This window comes from Natator depressus, chromosome 5, assembly GCF_965152275.1.
Source record: "Natator depressus isolate rNatDep1 chromosome 5, rNatDep2.hap1, whole genome shotgun sequence".
In the NCBI taxonomy this organism is placed as follows: domain Eukaryota; kingdom Metazoa; phylum Chordata; order Testudines; family Cheloniidae; genus Natator; species Natator depressus.
The window spans coordinates 2092924-2116504 of NC_134238.1; the positions used below are offsets into that span (position 1 = coordinate 2092924).

A 23581-nucleotide genomic window follows, 5' to 3' on the forward strand; every position below is an offset into this window, starting at 1 on the left:
AAAGAATAAATGGACACAAATCAGATGTCAAGAATTATAACATTCAAAAACCAGTCGGAGAACACTTCAATCTCTTTGGTCACTCGATTACAGACCTAAAAGTTGCAATTCTTCAATCAAAAAACTTCAGAAACGGACTCCAAGGAGAGACTGCTGAATTGGAATTAATTTGCAAACTGGATACAATTAACTTAGGCTTGAATAGAGACTGGGAGTGGATGGGTCATTACATAAAGTAAAACTATTTCCCCATGTTTATTCCCCCCTCCACCCCCACTGTTCCTCAGACGTTCTTGTCAACTGCTGGAAATGGCCCACTTTGTTTATCACTACAAAAGGCTTTTTCCCCCCCCCCGCTCTCCTGCTGGTAATAGCTCACCTTACCTGATCACTCTCGTTACAGTGTGCATGGTAACACCCATTGTTTCATGTTCTCTATGTATATAAATCTCCCCACTGTATTTTCCACTGAATGCATCTGATGAAGTGAGCTGTAGCTCACGAAAGCTTATGCTCAAATAAATTTGTTAGTCTCTAAGGTGCCACAAGTCCTCCTTTTCTTTTTACCAGGTATAGTGCTTACTACCACACAAAACCATGGGACCACTTACAGTAGTGAACACTACACCCAGTAGCATTTACTTAAGCTATAACTCACAATTCTCCTACCAACCAATAACCATGATTTTTAAAACCCATTTAATCTTCTATTCCTCGTAAACATTGCATCAGCCAAGTTATCAGCATAAGTGAAAACCATATTGATATGTAAAACCACCATACATAAATGGTTGAAGAAGCACCACGGTTAAAATTATTTTTTTTAAATGTGTCCTTACCTGTGTATAAGTACGTTAAATTATTAACATTGAAAAAAAATGCCAATGTCTAAATTTGTTTTTGTAAGGATCAGGAGGACCAAGACGCTAAGATAGGAGTGACTGTGTCAGCACCCCTACCGAACCTCCGAGCGTGTGTTTTCAGAGGCATTGGTGAGCTCAGACTGAGCAAAGTGGTCACAGTCATTAAACACTGGACCAAGATTCCAACTAACCTGACTTCATCACTCACGCATTTTTACACATGTTCAAAGTTACAGAAAAGCAAAAGGTGACTATTTCATCCACGCCCCCTGTATCTGCAAAGAAGTTTCACCGTAATGTAACAATGGCATTAGCTTAAGCAACTGACTGAAAGGTTGTCATCCCAGGGGCAGCTGGAGGATAACCAAATTCAGGCAATTACAATTCTCTATGTGGCAGACTCAGCAGCCTGGCAGGTATCTGATGCTTTTACATGAAAGGAGGAAGATGACAGAGGATTTACCTCAGAGAAAATGTTACATACGAGACATTTCACTTTTTATTTGTCATGTGAGGTAATATGAAGCAGTTGATACACACGTGACTAAGCTAAAGCTTAAAGCTCAAACTTCTGAATTCGGGGAACTATGACACCTCAGGAGATTTGTTCCACATACAAGCCAAATGACCATGTGAGGTTCAGACTGCTGCAGGAAGCCGGTTTTGCTCAAGACACAGAAACTAATGAAAAGCAAATAATGCAACGAGTACCTAACCCACATGGCACTGACTCAAAAAACCCCAAAGTGAGACATGAAGAAAACCAAAATGGCAACTGAAACAGGAATGAAAGGTTTTTAAGACAGGCAGAATTTCCTCTGCACTAGAAGTTAAGAATACAAGCTAAGAAATTGCCTGGCACTCCATGAAAAACTCCATAAATGCACTGGGGGTAGGGAGAGGAGAGAGGGGACAAACATTTTTCAAAGATTTATCACACAGTTAAACCCAGTACCGTCTGTGTACTTGAATGGCAGCAAGCAGTGATGCAAATCTCAGCATAGGTCCTGTGACTGGAGAGCAAACTGTTTCAGATTAGCAAATACATCTAAGTACAGATGGCACAGTTGTATCCTTTACACTGTATATTGGAACACGAGACACGGTAATTCCAAGGAAAATATACAGTACAGTAGCTAAGGAATCGGTATAGGAATCTACAGCAAACCTGTATTCCAGTTCACGTAATATTGCTTGACCCCAGTGTTATTACAACCCATAAATAGTAGTTTCAGCTTTTAAATGCAATAATTATACAGAAAACATTGAGAGATTAATGAAGTGATGCTAGTGATGAAGAGTGTGGACTGGAACCATTCACTTTATCAAGAGGTGCAGGAAGTAAATGGGGTACTAGAAAACACTAGATAAAACACTTACATTGAACCCACTTACCCTTTGCTAATGTTGCACCTGTGTATACGCACACAGATCACAGAGTATCATTCAGGAATCTCTCAATCTATAAAGTATGAATATTTTTTCCTTAGGAGGCAACCCGCACTGAACAGACTCTTCTTTGCTCATACACGTTATTAGCGATTCCTCTGAAAACCAAAACATGCTAAACTCCGGAAGAATCTGAAAGCCTCAGCTGAAGCAACTGGTTACAATTAGACAGGGCATGCACACACATTGGAGCTTCAGAAAAGGAGGAGACACACTGGTTAGAATATACAGTATGTATAACCTGAAGTTCTCCTCTACTTCCTTCTGCAAAAAAAAAAAAAAGGGGGGGGGGGGGAGGAGAAGAACAGAGTTAGAGTAGATTTCTGCCATGGACTTTGCGACAGAACTTTGAAAAGTGGAATAAACCTTTGCTGAGAGTCCAAGAGCTGTTAGTGTGGTGGGAAGCTTTTCACATGCTTGTGTGGAACATTTACATACTAAGGTCTATTTAGCTAAAACGTGGATAATTTTTAGTTAGAGCTTTAACATCAGGGTTCATGTTCTTATGCATATTAAATTGTTTTTAAACAAACAAAAAGGCTTCAGTTCCCTTTTCATTAAAAAAAGACAAACTTTTTCATAATCCGATTTTCTTCTCAGAATTTTGTATCACACACTTTACATGCTTGCCTGCCGGATAAGGCCAAAGAGGCAAGACCCTCTTAAACAGTCCCAGGGTGATTAGTCTGGACTTGACATATTCCTAGGATAAGTCTATCTTCTGTTATTGATTGTATTTAGATCAAATGCCTAAGCAACAGAAGGCTGAAGAAAATCAAGAGGGGTAAAATGGTCCCATTTATTAAAACCGCAGTGAACATTTTTCAAATTTGCATTTTTGAACTACTTTTTCCCCCTGACGTAAGGTTATTGAATTTTGCCTGCAAGTGCACCAGTACAGCTTCCCCAAATAGTATTGACCTTGCTGGAGAGGCCCTTTTATCTTTTCCATAAAGGCCATTTTCAGTTAGGTGGCACCATCAGCTATTAGCATATTGCCAAAGGTTGGCTCTCGTGAATGAGCCACTGCAGAGGTCATTACGCTATGAAACGTATGCAAATACACCTGTATGTGTGAACATGGGGGAGTGAGAGAGCGCGTCCATCAGTCTGCTGTGTTATTTACCAACATTCCTTCATATCCCTACCTTTCTTTCTACTCTTTCCCCCAATCTGCTCCTAGCTGCACTTCTCCATCCCTCTTTCATCCTCTCCATCTCCCTGAAAACAACACTAACTCATATGGCCAGTGCCTCCTACCTCATACAGTTAACAGCAACAGAGCTCCCATCCCTACCTACACACCCAGCACGAGACTTGCAACAACGATTCAGAGTTCTGCAGGGTAAGCACCATCTCATTGCTCAATACATTCTGGGGTGCTTTCAAGCCCGGGAAGCATTACAAACTCGGAATCTCTGAGAACCCGTACACCTGGTGTGCTTACAGAGCGTGCAACCACAAGGAGTGGCAGTGCAATGAAGCAGTAGAAGCCAGTAAAAATCCCTTCCAGCAAAGATGGGATGGAAGCTTTAGGATGTTTGGGTACAGTGTTCCTCTCCCCATGCCACAGCAGGCTAGAGCTCTATCCTGGAGGACAAATATCTCTCTTTCAAAATGGGGTCCAGAATAGCAGGCAGTTACCACTTTCTCAGTCTTTTCAAAGATGCTGCCATTTTCCTGCATAACTTGTATTACTTTACTACCAGACAGCGAACAGGAATTTCACACGTACACAGATAACTTGCACCATTTATCACAGAAAGAAGGTGCATTTCTTATTTCTCTCCCTTCACTTCCCAGCTTCTTCATCCTAATGATAGAACACATTCTATGTCAGAGGGTTTAGGTGGAGCCTAAGGATGGTTAATGGGGTCTGCAACAGCCTAGTGCTGGCCTTTTCAAGGCAGGCTACAAGATTCATCTGCTTTCCCTGGCTTTTCTAGGACCAGTTTCAGAGTAACAGCCGTGTTAATAAATTGGTTAGTCTCTAAGGTGCCACAAGTACTTCTTTTCTTTTTTCTAGGACCGTGGCTAGGCACTTTATAAATGGGGAAAAATAAATACTGAAATCAGGAAACATGCTTCCTCCTTTCCTAATTTTTCTGTTAATCAGAAAATGGCAACAACTGTAATGAGATATTCTTGGTCACAGAAAAGCTGAAGCTTCAAGAGGAATTTCTTAGAGAGTATACTCCTTTAGGTGTCTGTGTATTTATACATTTGATTTAAAAGACCAAAGTCTTCCTTTCTTCCTACCCTTTCTTTTTGTCTGTCAGCAGAAAATGGCAGTCTCCATGGTGTAAATTTTACTTTGTGACTTTTTCTAAGCAAAGACCATTTCTGTTTTTAATAAGATTTTTATTTTATGAAAAAAAATCTGAGGGTTTCCTACAGCGAAACTAGGCTCCCAAAAAGAAAATAAAGCAGTACTGTACTTTAAAAGACCATTCCAACATTAGTGAAGTTTTGTAGGAGTCACGCAAACTTTTAGCTGTTATTTGCACTTCTAGTTCACAGGGATTTGTAGGTATATAAAGAGCCATTTCACAAACCCTACAGTGTAATAGTTCTGTGTCTGTATGAAGGAATCAAATGACTTTAGAGAAAACAAGCACTAAGTCAAGTCCTCATAGCAACTAGGGGCAATCAGTTGAATAGCTAAAACAATCTGTAAAATTGCTCTATATAGGGTGTAAATTACATATGTGTGATCACTAAGAGTATTAAAACAGACAAGCTACTTTTAACTCAATCACTGAAAGTAAAATCATTTTATGCAAATGACAAGCAAGAATGCAGCTAAAACTTATGCTTTTAGCAGAGTTTCTGGATCAGGATATGTATGGCTACAAAATCAAAATATTGCAACAGAAAAATTTAATGCACAGACTTCTATACAGTTTTCAATTCAAATAAAATGTTAATTTAGTTTTAGGCTATGTTTGAGCAACTACCCTTGATGGACTAGCTAAAAAAAAATCTGTGTGTGTAAGATCATTAGAGTCTTCACAAGCATAATATTCAATCGTGTTTTTATCTTAATGTTGACTTTATGGAAACCAAGATGGACACCAGTATGAGCATATGAATTTATCCAGCTCCTTGAATCTGCACCACAAAACACTGACACAGTATCTCAGATCTTCACAGGCAATGCACTATAATACACTGCAACAGTACAATATTATTACCCCAGTTTTCAGGAATGATCCTGGTTGCCATAAGCTGGTGGCACAAAGTATACTGTATTGCTAAAATGTCACGAAAGTTTAAAGACATTGGGCCATTCCGAAATATCACACCTGATCCGCTAGTAATCTGAGAAAACTGGGATAACCAATTCTAACAGCTGGACTAATTTGTTGCTTTTACTGGGCCACAAAGAGGATAACTATATATTTTATACACATAGAACTATTAAAAGATTTTTATTACAGGTTGCAAAATGAAGCACTCAAAAGTTAGTAAATTCTAGAATTCAGCTCTTTAGTGCACATGCATTATGATACAGCCTCTAATTACATGATCTCAAATTATTTTTTCTACAGGAACAGTGCCTCGTTGAGTACACAGAATGGACCAGGTTCTGGAGATGAATAGAAGGTGTGCAGTGAAGGGAGGCTGTTGTCTGTAGGACCCCTGCCTCATTTGCCATAGAAGATGGAATGTGTGTAATGAATAAGACAGGGGATGGAAGGAAGGGAAAGGATGGTTTCCCGGTTAAGATAACTAAAGGCTGCCTTGGAATACTGGATTCTATCCCTGTCTCTGTCACGGAGTTCCTTGTAGACTTGGGCAAATGACCCTTTTTCTTTTTGGTTTGGTGGACAAACAGAATTTTTTTTTTATTTAAATTAGTTTGGGGCCTACCCAAAATAAAATGTTTTTTTTTTTCTTCAGTGAACCAAAAAAAGTTGTTAAAAAATTGTAGGGATGTCAATTAATCGCAGTTAACCCACGTGATTAACTCAAAAAAATTAACCGCAATTAAGAAAACTAATCACAATTAATCACAGTTTCAATTGCACTGTTAAACAACAGAATACCAATTGAAATATATTAAATATTTTGGATGTTTTTCTACATTTTCAAATATAGTGATTTCAATGACAACACAGAATACAAAGTGAACAGTGCTCACTTAATGTCATTATTTTTCATTACAAATATTTGCACTATAAAAATGACAAAGAAATAGTATTTTTCAATTCACCTCATACAAGAACGGTACCATCTCTTTAGTGTGGAAGTGCAACTTAGATTTTTTTTTTTTTTTTTTTACATAACTGCACTCAGAAACAAAACAATGTAAAACTTTGAGTCTACAAGTCCACTCAGTCCTATTGCTTGTTCAGCCAATCACTGTTCTGTGACTTTCCAGGACCGCCGTGACTTCTGCAGTGGCGACTCAAGGGCCGCCTGAGCAGCTCTGGCAGCCCTTGGGCCAACTGCAATGGCCACTGCTGGGGCAGTTTCGGCCCCCCCCCCCCCCCAAGCAGCAGCAGCAGTAGTTTGGGTGTGGGAGGGAGCTCAGGGCTGGGGGTTGAGGTGAAGGATAGGGTAAGGGCTCTAGGCGGCGCTTACCTTGGGGGACTCCTCAAAAGTGTCAACATGTCCCTCCCTCAGCTCCTAGCGCCGCGTGCTGCCTCCGCCCGCAGACGCTGCCCCTGCAGCTCCCGTTGGCCACAGTTCCTGGCCAGCGGGAGCTGCGGAGCCGGTGCTTGGGCCTGGAAAGCGCATGAAGCTAGGAGCTGAGGGAGGGACAAGTCACCGCTTCTGGAGAGCTGCAAGGAGCTGGGTAGGGAATCTGCCAGCCCCACCAACCCCCCTCCCCTCAGCACAAGTAGGGGGTCCCGAGCCATGTGCTGCCACCCGCCCCCCCAGACCATCCATCCCCCTCCCCACCCCAAGATTTATAGTCCGAGTATATAGTACACGTCATGGACTGGTCATGGGCCATGAATTTTTGTTTACTACCCGTGACCTAAAATACCTGTGATTAAAACTTAGCCTTAATTATGTGCATCTCATTCTCTGGACGCCTGACTTGAGACCTGGGGTCTGACTTGCTGAACTGCTGAGCACTCTCAGCTGCAACTGAAGTCAACGGGAGCTGTGCTTTGAACATATAAAGGGTGATATAATGCTAGGTACTCTGAAAAATAGGGTCCTATGTATCTCAAATTGGGCAACCAAAATTAGGATACACTTTTGACTTGAATCTCTGTCTCTCAGTTACCCATCTTTAAATTGGGTCTGATACCCCCTCCTCTCACATGGGTGTTGTGAAGATAGATTAATGTTTGTGAAACCCTCAGACATGATAGTGATGCATGCTGTAGAACAGCCATGAGAAAATTAATAATTCTGTTTTTAGAGCAGGGTTTAAATAATGTGCAGCAAATGAGGTCTGGGGCCACACATTGAACAATGAGAAGCAAGGGCAAGTCATGCCTGACTAATCTAATTGCCTTCTATGATGAGATAACTGGCTCTGTGGATGAAGGGAAAGCGGTGGACGTGTTGTTCCCTAACTTTAGCAAAGCTTTTGACACTGTCTCTCACAGTGTTCTTGCCAGCAAGTTAAAGAAGTATGGGCTGGATGAATGGACTATAAAGGTGGATAGAAAGTTGGCTACATTGTCGGGCTCAACGGGTAGTGATCAATGGCTCCATGTCTAGTTGGCAGCCGGTATCAAGTGGAGTGCCCCAAGGGTCGGTCCTGGGGCCGGTTTTGTTCAATATCTTCATAAATGATCTGGAGGATGGTGTGGATTGCACCCTCAGCAAGTTTGCAGATGACACTAAACTGGGAGGAGAGGTAGATACGCTGGAGGTAGGGATAGGATACAGAGGGACCTAGACAAATTGGAGGATTGGGCCAAAAGAAATCTGATGAGGTTCAACAAGGACAAGTGCAGAGTCCTGCACTTAGGACGGAAGAATCCCATGCCCCGCTACAGACTAGGGACCGAATGGCTCGACAGCAGTTCTGCAGGAAACGACCTAGGGGTTACAGTGGACGAGAAGCTGGATAGGAGTCAACAGTGTGCCCTTGTTGCCAAGAAGGCCAATGGCATTTTGGACTGTATAAGTAGGGGCATTGCCAGCAGACCGAGGGACGTGATCGTTCCCCTCTATTTGACATTGGTGAGGCCTCATCTGGAATACTGTGTCCAGTTTTGGGCTCCACACTACAAGAAGGATGTGGAGAAATTGGAGAGAGTCCAGCGGAGGGCAACAAAAATGATTAGGGGACTGGAACACATGACTTATGAGGAGAGGCTGAGGGAACTGGGGATGTTTAGTCTACGGAAGAGAAGAATGAGGGGGGATTTGATAGCGGATTTCAATTACCTGAAAGGGGGTTCCAAAGAGGATGGCTCTAGACTGTTCTCAGTGGTAGCAGATGACAGAACAAGGAGTAATGGTCTCAAGTTGCAGTGGGGGAGGTTTAGGTTGGATATTAGGAAAAACTTTTTCACTAGGAGGGTGGTGAAGCACTGGAATGGGTTACCTAGGGAGGTGATGGAATCTCCTTCCTTAGATATTTTTAAGGTCAGGCTTGACAAAGCCCTGGCTGGGATGACTTAGTTGGGGATTGGTCCTGCTTTGAGCAGAGGGTTGGACTAGATGACCTCCTGAGGTCCCTTCCAACCCTGATATTCTATGATTCTATGAACTTGTGCACTGAATGAGGCAGGTATCTGGTGAGGGGAAAAAAACAGTATGTGATCATGGAATTAAGACTGTATCGGACAGATAAGTGATATATTCAAGCTAGGTTATATTATTATTATTATTATTATGTGGACCAGCATTAGAGAGAGAGACGAGACACTGCCAGGGGATTTCACAGATATTTGCTGACAGCAGAGGAATGGCAAAACTCAGGAATTTGGGGGTCCATTCTAGGCTCTGGAGAAGAGTGTGCACTGATAGGTACAGACTCTTCTGCCCATTCCCCCAAACATGGCATCTTCTGCTCACCTCCTCCAACGTGTCCCTGTACTAATCCTGTCTCTTTCCCACCCCTAGCTTCTCATTCCAGTCCCACTCTCCTTGCACAGTCACTCAGTTCTCCCCTGCACACCATCTCCTCGTCAGCTCTATCTCCCCTGACCTCCCTCCTCTACCCCACTGGTTCTGACTCCAATCTCCTTGCCCAGCCAGCCCCAGTTCACATACATGCGCTCCTTATGCCAACCTATTCTCCCCCTCTCCCCATACAGGTCCATCTCTTGTCTCCTCTACACTCAAATTAGGTAGCTTCCTCCTCCATGCTGCCTGGCCCAGCAGGGAGTCATTTAGAGCAGGGGTTCACAACCTTTTTCTTGCCAAGGCCCCCCTCAACATGCTATAAAAATGCCAGGGCCTAGTGTGGGGGGGGGGGAAGAAGGAGGGAGGAAGGAAGGAAGAGTGCGGGGTTCCTGCCCCAGGGGCACCCTTGGGCATAGGCATAGTTTTACTTCTATTTGGGGGACAGGGGGCAAGGGCTTGTGGGGCTTGAGCCAATGCCACACAGCAGGGTCCAGGGAGGGAGTGCCACCTCCATCCCCTGACTCACTCAGGAGGCCACCCAGCCTGTCCGGGCTGTGGGGGGACGCAAGCAAAAATATAATTCAAAGTGGGGACTCAATTCAAAAAGTTTCAAAAAGCTGCTCAGGATGCCGGGAGGGAATAGCTAGGGGCTGTATGCAGGCGAGGGGTAGCTAGGGGCTGTGTACAGGCCAGGGGGGATCCCAGTGCAGCTCCTGGATTCCGCCCCTGCACCATTCCCGGCTGGGGTGGGGGGGCCTTGGGTAGGGTGAGCAGATGTCCCGATTTTATAGGGACGGCCCCGATTTTTGGGTCTTTTTCTTACATAGGCTCCTATTATCCCCCACCCCGTCCCGATTTTTCACATTTGCTGTCTGGCCACCCTAGGCTCGGGCGAACTGGGTTTCAGCTGCAGGGCTCCGCGCCCCCCCTGAAAGGGCTCACAGACCCTTAGGGGGCCACGGACCTGCAGCTGAGAACCACTGATTTAGAACAAGGAGAGAGAGGCTCCCTGCTCTTAGTTCAGGTGCCCAGACCAGGACCTGGCACAGCCCACAGCAGCCCAGAGCTGCAATTGCAGGGAAAATCCTGTTCAGCCCTGGGGCTGGAGCATGCTCAATGCAGAGGGAATCTGAGGAATTTAGCTGCTAAAATATAACAATGCTCTACTGAGCATGTGTGAACTCAAGTTTTTCAAAGGCCTATAAGTTGGCCAAATTTGGACAGGTTTTTTTTGTTGTTTAAGGGATTGTTTATAAAAGGGGATGGGAATAGGTACTTCCCAGAAACGAAGGCCACCCCCTCACAACTTACAAAACATGGGGCAATGGAGCAGAAAAAATACCAGAATTTAATGTGGGCAAAATGTATTTTCCACTAGCCTTGTTCTTGGAAAAGGCTGAAAGTTCTGGCTTTAAAAAAAACCAGCCTCAGGCAGACACCTGGGATGGAAAATATCAGTCGAACTGGTTGAATGTTCGGCAAAGTTATAAGCAATTGAAAACAAAGTCATTTACTGGGAAGCGTCAGACACCCTTAATAAAAGGCCATGCTACCAGCCCCGCCTAGAATCATTTGCCCTCCAGCAATCACCAAAAATTAACACTTAATTCAACCCTTACCACAGAACTCCATCCAACTGACTTGTTCAATTTTGAGCTTCCTCAATTTGTCAGAGGATATTCCTTTGTATTCAAATTCAACTGAAAGAACCACTATTTAGATACATCTGCCAAGTTCTAAATTGTTCAGGTAATTTGCATTTGGGTACAACTATAAGTAATTTAAACCTTTACACCAATTATTCCTTCACCAGAACACACAACAATTTATTAATACCTTCCAGGTTATTTCTGTCCTTCGCTGCACAGTTACCAGACGTCTCTATTAAATATCTTGAACTTAACTTTCAAACTAAGATATAAACAACTATAATTCAAGGTCAGAGTTGCTTAGAGGCAGGCAGGAGGGATTAGGTCACCAGTGGAGCTGACCCAGACAGTTATAAAGGCTGTAAAAACAGAAACATTTTATTTTTAAAATGAGATGTCAACAGGCATGAGTTGGCAAGGCATATTTCACTGCATTCTGAGTATGGTGACCTTGAAAAACAGGGTTTGACTCAGAAATCTATAATAAGCTAAGTGTAGTGAAGACAGAGCACCACAGCACCTCAAAGCAGCTCCTCTTCTCTATTATAACATCTCCTGAGAAAAACACCAGATCAATCTCATTTTAATAGAACAGATTTTATGATTAACTTTCTCATGCCCTCTAAGACCTTGGCCACAACCTTCATCATCTTCTCGTTTCGCCTACTGCAAACCGATGTGGCCTCCTTACATCATCCTTAACTGGCTCCACGCTATTCAGAACACTGGGGCCAAACCCATCTCCCCCTCTCCTCCTGTTCTGACCACCTCCCCTCACTTCATTAGCTTCCTCTCCACTTCCACATCAACTTCAAGCTTTGCCCTCATGTTCCAGACTATTTTGCAAAAAAAAGTCTGCTCCTCCCTACATCTGATTTCTACCCAGTTTCACTTCCTTTGCTCATGCCAAGCCTCCCTCAAAACACTTCAGTTTCCTGCACCAAGAACACATACTACACCTGATGTACTAGAGCAACTGTAATAATAATTTACCTCTTTGATGCCCCTTTACATATGCAAAGCACTGTGCAAACACTGATTGATCTTTACATCATCACTATGCTGTATTATCCCCATTTTACACATGGGGAAATGAAGGCAGGGAGCTGCAGGGACATGTAAAGTTGTCTAAGAAGCCCATGTCGGAGTCAGACTAGAGTCCAAGAGTGCTGACACTCAAGCACGCTCTCCTTCCTCCAGACCACACTGCCTACTATCGGGATTTGAACACTGTGATATGTCTATACTAGGGCTGTCAATTAATCGCAGTTAACTCGCGATTAACTCAAAATTAATCGTGATTAAAAAATTAACCGCAATTAATCACAGTTTTAATTGCACTGTTAAAGAACAGACTACCAATTGAAATTTAAATAGTTTTGGATGTTTTTCTACATTTTCATATATATTGTATTGTGTTGTAATTGAAATCAAAGTGTATATTATTTTTTATTACAAATATTTGCACTGTAAAAAAAGTATTTTTCAATTAACCTCATACAAGTACTGTAGTGCAATCTCTTTGTCATGAAAGTTAAACTTACAAATGTAGAATTATGTATAAAAAAAGCTGCATTCAAAAATAAAACAATGCAGGCTCTAAAATTTTAAACGTCCACTCAGTCCTACTTCTTGTTCAGCCAATCGCTCAGACAAACAAGTTTGTTTACATTTGCAGGAGATAATGCTGCCTGCTTCTTGTTTACAACGTCACCTGAAAGCAAGAACAGGCATTCATATGGCACTGTTGTAGCTGGCGTCGTAAGATATTTACATGCCAGATGCACTAAAGATTCATATGTCCATTCATATTTCAATCACCATTCCAGGGGACATGCATCCATGCTGATGATGGGTTTTGCTTGATAACAATCCAAAGCAATGCGGACCAACTCGTGTTCATTTTCATTATCTGAGTCAAATGCTATTAGCAGAAGTTGATTTTCTTTTTTGGTGGTTCGGGTTCTGTAGTTTCCACATCAGAGTGTTGCTCTTTTAAGACTTCTGAAAGCATGCTCCACACCTCGTCCCTCTCAGATTTTGGAAGGCACTTCAGATTCTTAAATCTTGGGTCAAGTGCTGTAACTATCTTTAGAAATCTCACATTGGTACCTTTTGTGTTTTGTCAAATCTGCAGTGAAAGTGTTCTTAAAATGAACAGCATGTGCTGGGTCATCATCTGAGACGGCTATAACATGAAATATATGGCAGAATGCACGTAAAACAGAGTAGTGGACATAGAGTTCTCCCACAAGGAGTTCAGTCATAAATTTAAATAACACATTTTTTTAACGAGTGTCATCAGCATGGAAGCATGTCCTCTGGAATGGTGGCCAAAGCATGAATTTTAGCACAAATTAATGTTTAGCATATCTGGCACGTAAATACCTTGCAATGCCAGGATCAAAAGTGCAATGCGAATGCCTGTTCTCACTATCTGGTGACACTGTAAAGAAGAAGAGGGCAGCATTAACTCCCATAAAAGTAAACAAACTTGTTTGTGTTAGCAATTGGCTGAACAAGAATTAGGACTGAGTGGACTTGTAGGCTCTGAAGTTTTACATTGTTTAGTTTTTGGGTGCAGTTATGTAACCAAAAAAATCTACATTTGTAAGTTGCACTTTCATGACAAAGACTGCACTATAGTACTTGTAGGAGGTGAATTGAAAAATACTCTTTTACAGTGAAAATATTTGTAATCAAAAATAAATCTAAAGTGAGCACTGTACACTTTGTACTCTGTGTTGTCATTGAAATTATTTTTGAAAATGTAGAAAACATCCAAAAATATTTAAATAAATTGTATTCTATTATTTTTTAATCGCGAGATTAATCTTTTTAATCGTGCGATTAATCGCAATTTTTTTAATCGCTTGACCGCCCTAGTCTATACTATACTATACTTATCTGGGCATCATAAATTGCTTAAACTTTAGTTGCACAACTGCAAACAATAAAACCAGCAGAACTAAAGATTGTATGTTTTGGTTATATCCTAATGCTCGACATAATAAAATAAATTCTATTGTAAAGCACTCCCTCTTCCCCATACTTTCTGGATCTGAAGATGCTGAGCACCTTGAAATCCAAAAAGGTGAAAACAAAGAGAGTAGGGACATTTATTTTTGTATGAAATAAAATTAACAGTTTTAGAAAACATCTTTCAAAGAGATATTCCCCCGTCATCTTGAAAGTTTTTTGAGTGTTCCCTTGAAAAACAAACTGGTAAGTGCTAAGCACAGACTCTTAGAACGATTTTTCATGCTTGAGGCAACACATATCACAACATTCTGTTTTAATAAATCCTCCAATAAAGAATACACATGAAACAAAAAAGTGAACTATTAATTTAAAACAGCGTAATTTACATCATTGGAGAAGGTTACCTACTACTGAAGTCAAATATTGATTGATAAGTGCTTTGATTGGTCCTGCTTTGAGCAGGGGGTTGGACTAGATGACCTCCTGAGGTCCCTTCCAACCCTGATATTCTATGATTCTGTGATAGAGGAAAAACATGGTTCAAAGCCATAGGGAAATTAAGACTTGAGACGGAGAACTGTTTTGGGAAGGGGAAAGGGCATTCATTTCCTGATGTACTGAACAGTTCCTTATTCTGAACAGGTTTCAGAGTAACAGCCGTATTAGTCTGTATTCACAAAAAGAAAAGGATGACTTGTGGCACCTTAGAGACTAACCATTTTATTTGAGCATAAGTGAGCTGTAGCTCACAAAAGCTTATGCTCAAATAAATTGGTTAGTCTCTAAGGTGCCACAAGTACTCCTTTTCTTTATTCTGAACAGTTTTTTATGACTTACTACAAAAGGAAAAATGAAAAAAGCTATTGTAGATAAATCACAATGAGTTAAAATAAGGAAATCAATAGGTATTTCAAAACAGGGTTCAGACACATGCTGCCTCCATCAGTCTCTGGAATATAGAAGCCCCTCCACCCTACAACTCACCAACATTTCCCGGGCTTTATAGTGATTTGAGGTTAAGAAAGTTTATCCCCTGACTTCTAACTAGACTAGGTTAGAGGTCTGGACACAGTGAGGATTGCAAGGCTTCATTTTACCAGATCATTGTTAATAGGTCAGCTCTATGGGCCAGATTCTCAGCTGGGGGAGATCAGCACAGCCCCACTGAAGTCAACACAGCTACACCAGTTTCACCAACTGAGTATCTGACTCTGTATGTTTGTTACCTCCCCTTCCAATAACATAATGCAGTCTTACATGAGAACCAAGCGGTGAGGAAATTTAGTGATTTACACAGACATTACTGTTTACTTATTCAGTACACTGAGTGCATGGGCACCATTAGTAAACACTATCCTCTATTTACTTTCGATCTCTGGTACTGGTTATATTTACAATCTTAATCTCAAAGCCAAGGCCATTGTCGATGTTAAGGGATTTTATTTTTAATCCCTACCACTGCTACCACAAGTTCATCTCCACCACCAGTACGGGAGCCTTCGCCTAGACGGGTATCTGGCTACCCCAGTTGATGTTAATGCTGCGCCAGAGCAGATCAAACCAACAGAATGTTTAAAGCATTTGTAACAGTCGGTGACCTGTCTACATTAGGGCTCCCAAATCCTTGTTAGCAATAGTGGAATATTTCCATGGGGTCTCACCTCATGGACAGATCTTTCAGAAAAATTACAGAAACGTAAAATCATACTATCCATGCACATGGGCTTCAGCTTCACCCGTCATTTCACTGTAAGCATGGCACACAGGGGCTAGTTTAACATTTACTGTTCTACTAATCACTGATGGAGCCACCTGGAGAAGCGTGGACCCATTCATTACTAAACAGTTCCAATCCTGAAACTGGCAAGTCTAAGTACTGATAGCTGAAAAACACTTTCTTACTGGATTTTGTAACTACTGTAACTTGGGAAAGAACCTGGTCACAGAGGACGACACAAAAAACCCCAAAACACCTGCTATTTTGGAGATACATGACTAGGATCCTCAAAAAGAATATGAAGCCTGATCATTTGTATTCCATTTTACAGCAATTTCAGTAATGCATTATTACATAGTTTGAATTTTAGCATATGGTATAGATTGCTTATTGCGGATTTTTTTGTTTGTTTTTTTAATTGACTCAGTATTGTTACATCATATGTACTTTGTATCTGTAACCATTTACAAATCACCTATAAAGCATTTTAATAAGTAGTTCAACCACCGAGTTAAATATTGCATATCCAGCTATAGTAATAGTAGACTTTAGAAAAAAAATTAAAACTTTTTAATATACCTGAACTCATTTCATCAGTCGAAATCAAGCTTGCTTCCTGTGCGAGGTCCTTTAAAAGTCTCCTACGCACTTGTCTTTTTTCCCTTAGCACATTTTTGAAGTTGTTGATGCACTTGTTCAGGTAGATAGTCTCTGCACACACCTTTTCAAGGCTCATGGGTCTGTACTCCTTTGTTTGCTCAGGTAGAGAGCTAGCATCTGTCACCATCTCACCAGAAGGTAGGGACTGTCCAGTATAAATCTCCGAGTCAGAACTCAACACCAAACTAGGGACAGGAGACTCATGAGGGACAGGTGGAAGCCTAGAAGGAACAAATTGCATTTGAACTACAGCTTCACTGTTTGCAGATGTGTTGGCCTGGCTCTCGGAAGACTGACTGGGGGGGCTTTCTGTAAAGTTATCAGAGCTACCACAGACACCTGCACCACTCAGCGTAAGTCTACCATCATGTTCCATTTGGAAGCTGGTACCATTTTCCAGGAGGACTTCAGAGTCACTGGTCTCCAGCTTGTGAAACACCACCTGTAGAGCTGATCTAAAATGATGAATAGCTTTCCCAAGTTTGTTAGTATAAAACTTCATGTCCACAAGATCAATGTTATCCTGGGAATGGTCAAGAAAATACTGGGAATTTTCCAACACATCCCTGAAGACCTGGTCAGTTTGGTCTTGGTCATTCAGATCTATCTGGACCATATCTTTCAGCGTATCACTACTATCAGCTAGTTTATCTGCTGTGTGAACACTGCTTACAGTTGTAGCACCCGTAGACTGATCTTCCAAGAGAAGATTTATTTGCTCCGTACTGAGGAACTCGAGCATGGTGTTACAGTCCATTTCATTTTCTCCTGTAGTTATTCCCTCAGCTTTGTCCTCCTCTAAAGGGGAAGAGCAGTTCTTAGTCACATTTTCAGTGTCAAGCCCAAGTTCTCTTCCATCACATAAAGCATGTATATGGCTGGTGTGATCTGAGGTCTCTGGGGAGTGGCAGGAATTTCCTTCATCTGTTTTGGGCAAACGAGTCACCTGAAGAGTTTGCTGAGGTGTGTGGGAAACATGGAGAACAGGCAGAGGAGAGTCACTCTTTTGTGAAGTTTGCTCATTACAATTGTTTATAATTTGCGATACTTGCCCCATTTTTACCTCGAGTTCAGAGATCAAGTTACTTTTCTTAGCTAAGGTTGACTTGTGTGTAAAACCAACTCTCCCCCCTAGACACTGTGTTTTTCTACTTGTGTTTTTGTACCTAACCTGGTAAGATTCAGTTTGAAGGTGCCCATCACCACCAGTTCTTTGAGCCTCTTCATCACAGTTCAGAGAGCTCCAGTGATTTTTCTCGAGGCCAGGCTGCAGTAATGAGAGTGGATCTGCTCGGCAGCCCCTTTGGCCAGTCTGTTGGTTTTCCTCTTCGCTAGCAACAACCCTGACCCCCGTGCTTTGCATGAGAATAGACTTCTGTAAAATGAAATCTCTTTGTTCAGGGTTTGCAAGTTTCACAATTGCTGGTCTTGGTACTAACTGTTTGCCTGGAGTTGCGTTTGACCTATAAGCATCTTTTATGTACTTACTACACTGGATACCATTCAAGCAGTAGTACTCAGACAAAAAGCTGCAAATGAGCTCCATAGTGTTTTCACCATCTTGTTCTGGGATACCATAAAAGTATAACACTGGTTCTTCCTTGCGTACAGCTCTGTATGCCTCCCTGGTGTGTGCAATGTGAGAGGTTTTGGCAGTGGAACCACTCTGTAAGCCTTCTATCTCACTCAAGACCGTGTCTACACAGCTGGACACTTCATCCACTGAGCCTTTTATCAAGGTAAGGTGTTGCCGGAGTTCTGCAATCTCTGTCTGGATGCGACTTATCCCCTGTAACTCTTTAACAATGTACTCAATCACATCTGCAGAATGGTCTCTTGGTGGAAGGCTATTACTGTTGTATGCTGGAAGCTTATTTTCATTCTCAGTGCTCTCTCTCCAACTCATGGTAATACTAAGGGTAGAAAGGTCCTGCCCCTCAGATATTACACCCTTGCTCTGACAAATAGGCTGCATAGTACCCTCAGATGATATTCCCCCTAAGTCTTGCTGATTCCGTTGAACTGAGCATGGTATTTTTACACAGCCATCCCAGTTAAGTTCCACCTCACCAACACAGACGTCACTCATCTCCCCAGAACCATTTCTCCTGTCCTGAGCAAAGCCCACTCCATTAGGAGAAAATTCAGTGCTTGTGGATTTCCTCTTTATCCCACAAACATACATGTCTGTTTCAATTTCTACTGGGGAAAGCTGGTGACTCGGACTCACTGAGATCTCATTTACTTGGCCTTGCAGAAGTCTCTTCATTTTGTCCCTCAGATACAAGTGGAGTCTTTGCTTCTCGAATTGCTTCCTGGCCAAGAGTTTTTAGAACAGATTTTCTGTGCAGAAGAAGAATATCGTGTTCCGGCCTTTTCAATCTACTGCTAACAAACATCAGCAGCAGCTGCACCTGTGTTTCTCCATAGTACAATATAGCAGTACAAGCATACATCAGTCACTGCCCAACGCGCACACGCACATCCAGGGTTTATTCTTTCATGGAGCAGCTACCAAAAGAGAGGAAAATATTGCATTCCAATCAGAAAATACAAGGCAATTTTCCGCATATAATAAAAAGTAATCGCATCCACATAAAGCCAGTTAGAAAGAGGATCTATTCTTTCAAATGTTCCTACCATAATGCACTTATTTCAGCTGTTGAACTGACAACCAGTTCTACGTGAGGCATTCTTTAATAAAGCAAGTGTCTCTCCCTCTCTACCTCCCTTTCCACAAGGAGGAAAAAAAATACCAAAGAATCCAAAGCCCTCTGACAAGTCAATGTGTGACCATGCCTTTTCTACGGCTACAACTGCAAATCCCACAAAAGTAGCTACCCCTTCTGAATACAAAATTCTGTCCCCGAAATACGAAGGATTCTCTTTCTGCAGGTGTCCCTTCTCCCTGGGCCCACCATCTTCACCCTTTCTTGCTTCAAAGGGAAGTAAGATCAAGTTTAAATTTGCTCAGTATCAGCATCCCCAAGGAATCACTGAGATTGACATAATGCAGCAGCAGAGACTGGATGATAGTTTTGGGACTATAAAACTTTTTCATTATTTTAATAAATGTTAAAATAAGAAAGTAACACTAAAGAAACATGAAAAGCTTACAAGCTCCCACATTAACCTACATTTAATATATGCCATATACAGATTATGAACAAACTGACTGAGCTGACAGGATGATGTCATTCTTATTCCAGTTCTCTGGATTTTACACTGGATCATTCCAGGATCAAACCCATCCCCCAGAAAGGAAATTAACACTATATTATCTGTTTAAGGCTCGTCTGACCCCCATTAGCGTAATATCTGAGCACCACACAGTCCTGGGGCTTGTCTCCACAGCAAGGTACTGAGCAGCAAACCAGAGTGTGACTCTAAAGCAGTGTGACTCTACAGTCCCTCATGGACACTGCTGCAGCATGCTGAGAGTCTCGGAGTGCCATCAGTGCACTGTAGATTCACACCCTGACATGCTGCACAGTGATCTGCCATGTAGACAAGCCCTTAGTGTCGCCTCAGCATCCCCATTTTACAGGTGGGGGAACCGAGGCAGTGAGAGACACGCTCAAGGTCACACAAAGTATGTGTCGAACAGGGAATTGAATCTAGGTCTCCTAATCTTCAGGCTAGTGCCTTAACCGCTGTACTATCCCTTCTCTCCTAGGCATGTGCTCTAATCAGGACAGCATGTGGCACAGCTGGTCAGTGTAGGAGCGATACTAAATGCCTCTCATTTTCTAATAAATATTCAGTCCTAGAACAATTTTAAACAAAAATAATTCCACAGTGCATTGGGACAAACAGCACATAATGAATTACTGAGCACAACATAAAAATGGCCATACTGGGTCAGAGCAATGGTCCACCTAGCCCAGTCTCCAGTCTCCAACAGTGGCTGGTGCCAGATGCTTCAGAGGGACTGAACAGAACAGCGTGATTTATTGAGAGATTAATCTCCCGTCGTCCAGTCCCAGCTTCTGGAAGTCCCGCTACTGCCTAAGTATTAATATTTTTACCAACAAATAAAGCCTTTGGGGTGCAGTTTTAGCCCATACACCAGTTCCTGAGAATGAAGGCTTACTGTAATGTCATTACCTCTGAGTGGAAAGTCTAGAATTCTTCTGTAAAAGCAGGGGAAGGGAGAGTTAAAGGGAGCTTCTCTTCTTCTTTTGAATTACCAGCAGAGTAAACTCAAGCCTCTCCTACACTTTACACAAGCACTTAATCTCCATCCTGAAAGCTCAACACAAAGCTAACCTGGTGCTTGGCACAACTGCTATGGGTCTCATACACGATTCAATCCACAACAGGGGACTCCAATCTCCCTTTGCTTCATTTTGATGCTACTTAGCTGAGCAGCACCAGGTCAACTGCTTGCATAACGAATCACAATCTGAGCTTTTCCCAGGGGGTCTTTGTAAACACACTACACCCCACCTCCTTTGGAGAGTAGCATGTACTTGCTCTGCAGTACTCCTAGCCAAGAGAGTGGGCCCAGTAACTGATCCCATATATCTCGCATTATGTGGCTATACAGTGTACTAAGCACAGGAGTATCAAAATGCTTAAGTTTTATTTGCACTGAGGTTATGGCCTGTATTAGGGCCTGACCCAAGGTCCCCTGAAGTCAGTGGGAGCCCTTTCATAGAATGAGGGGCAAACCCGAAGTTCATTGAAGATGTATCTTTTAAAAAAAAATCAAAAAAAGTATTTACTTATTTCAATTTACAAAGTACCTATCCAGAGCTCTATATGTCTACAGCAAAACTGGGCTATGAAACTCGTTCCCATAATACATCCCCCTCTAACTACACCCCACGACTATAACTGGTCCACTTTTTCATATAACATTCTCATTTTTATTAACCATTTTCTAATATTTTCAATTAATACATTTTGGTTTTGGTTTTACCCTTCTGCTTTTCTTCAGGAGGGAGGATTCCTTGCATCTGGACAAAGCAATGCTTGCCAACACTCACCTTTGTATTAATTAGATCAATTTACTTTGCCATAATTAAGGTTGTGTATACTGGAAGGATACTTCCACAGTTGTATCAGCACTTCAGTTTATAAATCGTATTATTCCATTGGTGGAATTTAGCATCCCAATGTAGTTTTCATTCCAAAATGTAACATTCACCTCTAAAGAGGCTAGTCAGACAGAGTTATGCTGAAAGATAAAAGTTCTCCCATTTCATAATTTTTTTGCACTCTTCTTAGGAAAAAATGTTTTGGTTTAATAAAGTGAAAGTGTTCAGGCCTTAGCCCATAAAAAATGTAGCGTTTTTCTTTTTACGATTTAACTACTCCCTCAGGGAGCTGCACTGACCTAGGAAATAACGTTTGTTCAGGCTATATTTCTCCATCAATTACGTAGTTACCTCTTCAAGTCACTTAAGAATAATCTTTTTAAACACTAACAATTTTTAAATTACTCAGGCACAGTTACAGAGATTTACAATGTAGAGTGTTAGTCTCTCTGTGGGGCAGAAGAAAGTAAAGATCAAAAGTTGTGGCTTCTTATGTACATGAGCCAAGTATCATACATATCAAGTCAAAGTTGCAGGAACTATCAGAAGCCTGCATCCCAAGAAAGGGGGGGAAATTCATAGGCAGGAGTTGTAGACCAGGCTGGATGAGCAAGCATCTCAGAGAGGTGATTAAGAGAAAGCAGAAAGCCTACAAGGAGTGGAAGATTGGAAGGATTAGCAAGGAAAGCTACCTTATTGAGGTCAGAACATGTAGGGATAAAGTGAGAAAGGCCAAAAGCCATGTAGAGTTGGACCTTGCAAAGGGAATTAAAACCAACAGTAAAAGGTTCTATAGCCATATAAATAAGATGAAAAAGAAAGAAGAAGTGGGACCGCTAAACACTGAGGATGGAGTGGAGGTTAAGGATAATCTAGGCATGGCCCAATATCTAAACAAATACTTTGCCTCTGTCTTTAATAAGGCTAATGAGGAGCTTAGGGATAATGGTAAGACAACAAATGGGAATGAGGATATGGAGGTAGATATTACCACATACGAGGTAGAAGCCAAACTTGAGCAGCTTAATGGGACTAAATTGGCGGGCCCAGATAATCTTCACCCAAGAATATTAAAGGAACTGGCACATGAAATTGCAAGCCCATTAGCAAAAAATTTTAATGAATCTGTAAATTCAGGGGTTGTACCGTATGACTGGAGAATTGTCAACATAGTTCGTATTTTTAAGAAAGGAAAAAAAAGTGATCCGGGTAACTACAGGCCTGTTAAGTTTGACATCTGTAGTATGCAAGGTCTTGGAAAAAATTTTGAAGGAGAAAGTAGTTAAGGACATTGAGGTCAATGTAAATGGGACAAAATACAACATGGCTTTACAAAAGGTAGATCGTGTCAAACCAACCTGATCTCCTTCTTTGAGAAGGTAACAGATTTTTTAGATGAAGGGAATGCAGTGGATCTAATTTACCTCGATTTCAGTAAGGCATTTGATACAGTTCCACATGGGGAATTAGCAGCTAAATTGGAAAAGATGGGGATCAATATGAAAATTGAAAGGTGAATAAGGAACTGGTTAAAGGGGAGACTACAACGGGTCACACTGAAAGGTGAACTGTCAGGCTGGAAGGAGGTTACCAGTGGAGTTCCTCAGGGATCGGTTTTGGGACCAATCTTAATCAATCTTTTTATTACTGACCTTGGCACAAAAAGCGGGAACGTGCTAATAAAGTTTGCGGATGACACAAAGCTGGGTGGTATTGCCAATACAGAGAAGGACCGGGATATCATACAGGAAGATCTGGATGACCTTGTAAACTGGAGTAATAGTAATAGGATGAAATTTAATAGGCAAAAGTGCAAGGTCATGCATTTAGGGATTAATAACAAGAATTTCTGTTATAAACTGGGGGTGCATCACTCGGAAGTAACAGAGAAGGAGAAGGACCTCGGAGTATTGATTGACCACAGAATGACTATGAGCCGCCAACGCGATATGGCCATGAAAAAAAGCTAACGCGGTCTTAGGATGCATCAGGCGAGGTATTTCCAGTAGAGATAAGGAGGCGTTAGTACCGGTATACAAGGCACTGGTGAGACCTCATCTGGAATACTGTGTGCAGTTCTGGTCTCATGTTTAAGAAAGATGAATTCAAACTGGAACAGGTACAGAGAAGGGCTACTAGGATGATCCCGAGGAATGGAAAACCTGTCTTATGAAA

General features: G+C 41.8%; 1 protein-coding gene across 5 annotated transcripts in view; it reads right to left on the reverse strand.

The window, feature by feature from the left end:
- UNC13B (unc-13 homolog B) overlaps positions 1-23581 on the reverse strand; it is a 400249-nt gene that overhangs the window by 163004 nt on the left and 213664 nt on the right. Inside the window, exons 2-3 of one of the 5 annotated variants that reach the window (XM_074952214.1) lie at positions 16284-18875; positions 2554-2576 (exon numbers count right to left, since the gene is read on the reverse strand). The exons of the other annotated variants lie outside the window; for them this stretch is intronic. Coding sequence (XP_074808315.1) covers positions 2554-2576; positions 16284-18633 — 2373 coding nt within the window. The 5' untranslated portion in view covers positions 18634-18875. The remainder of the gene's footprint in view (positions 1-2553; positions 2577-16283; positions 18876-23581) is intronic. 5 annotated transcript variants of the gene reach the window in all.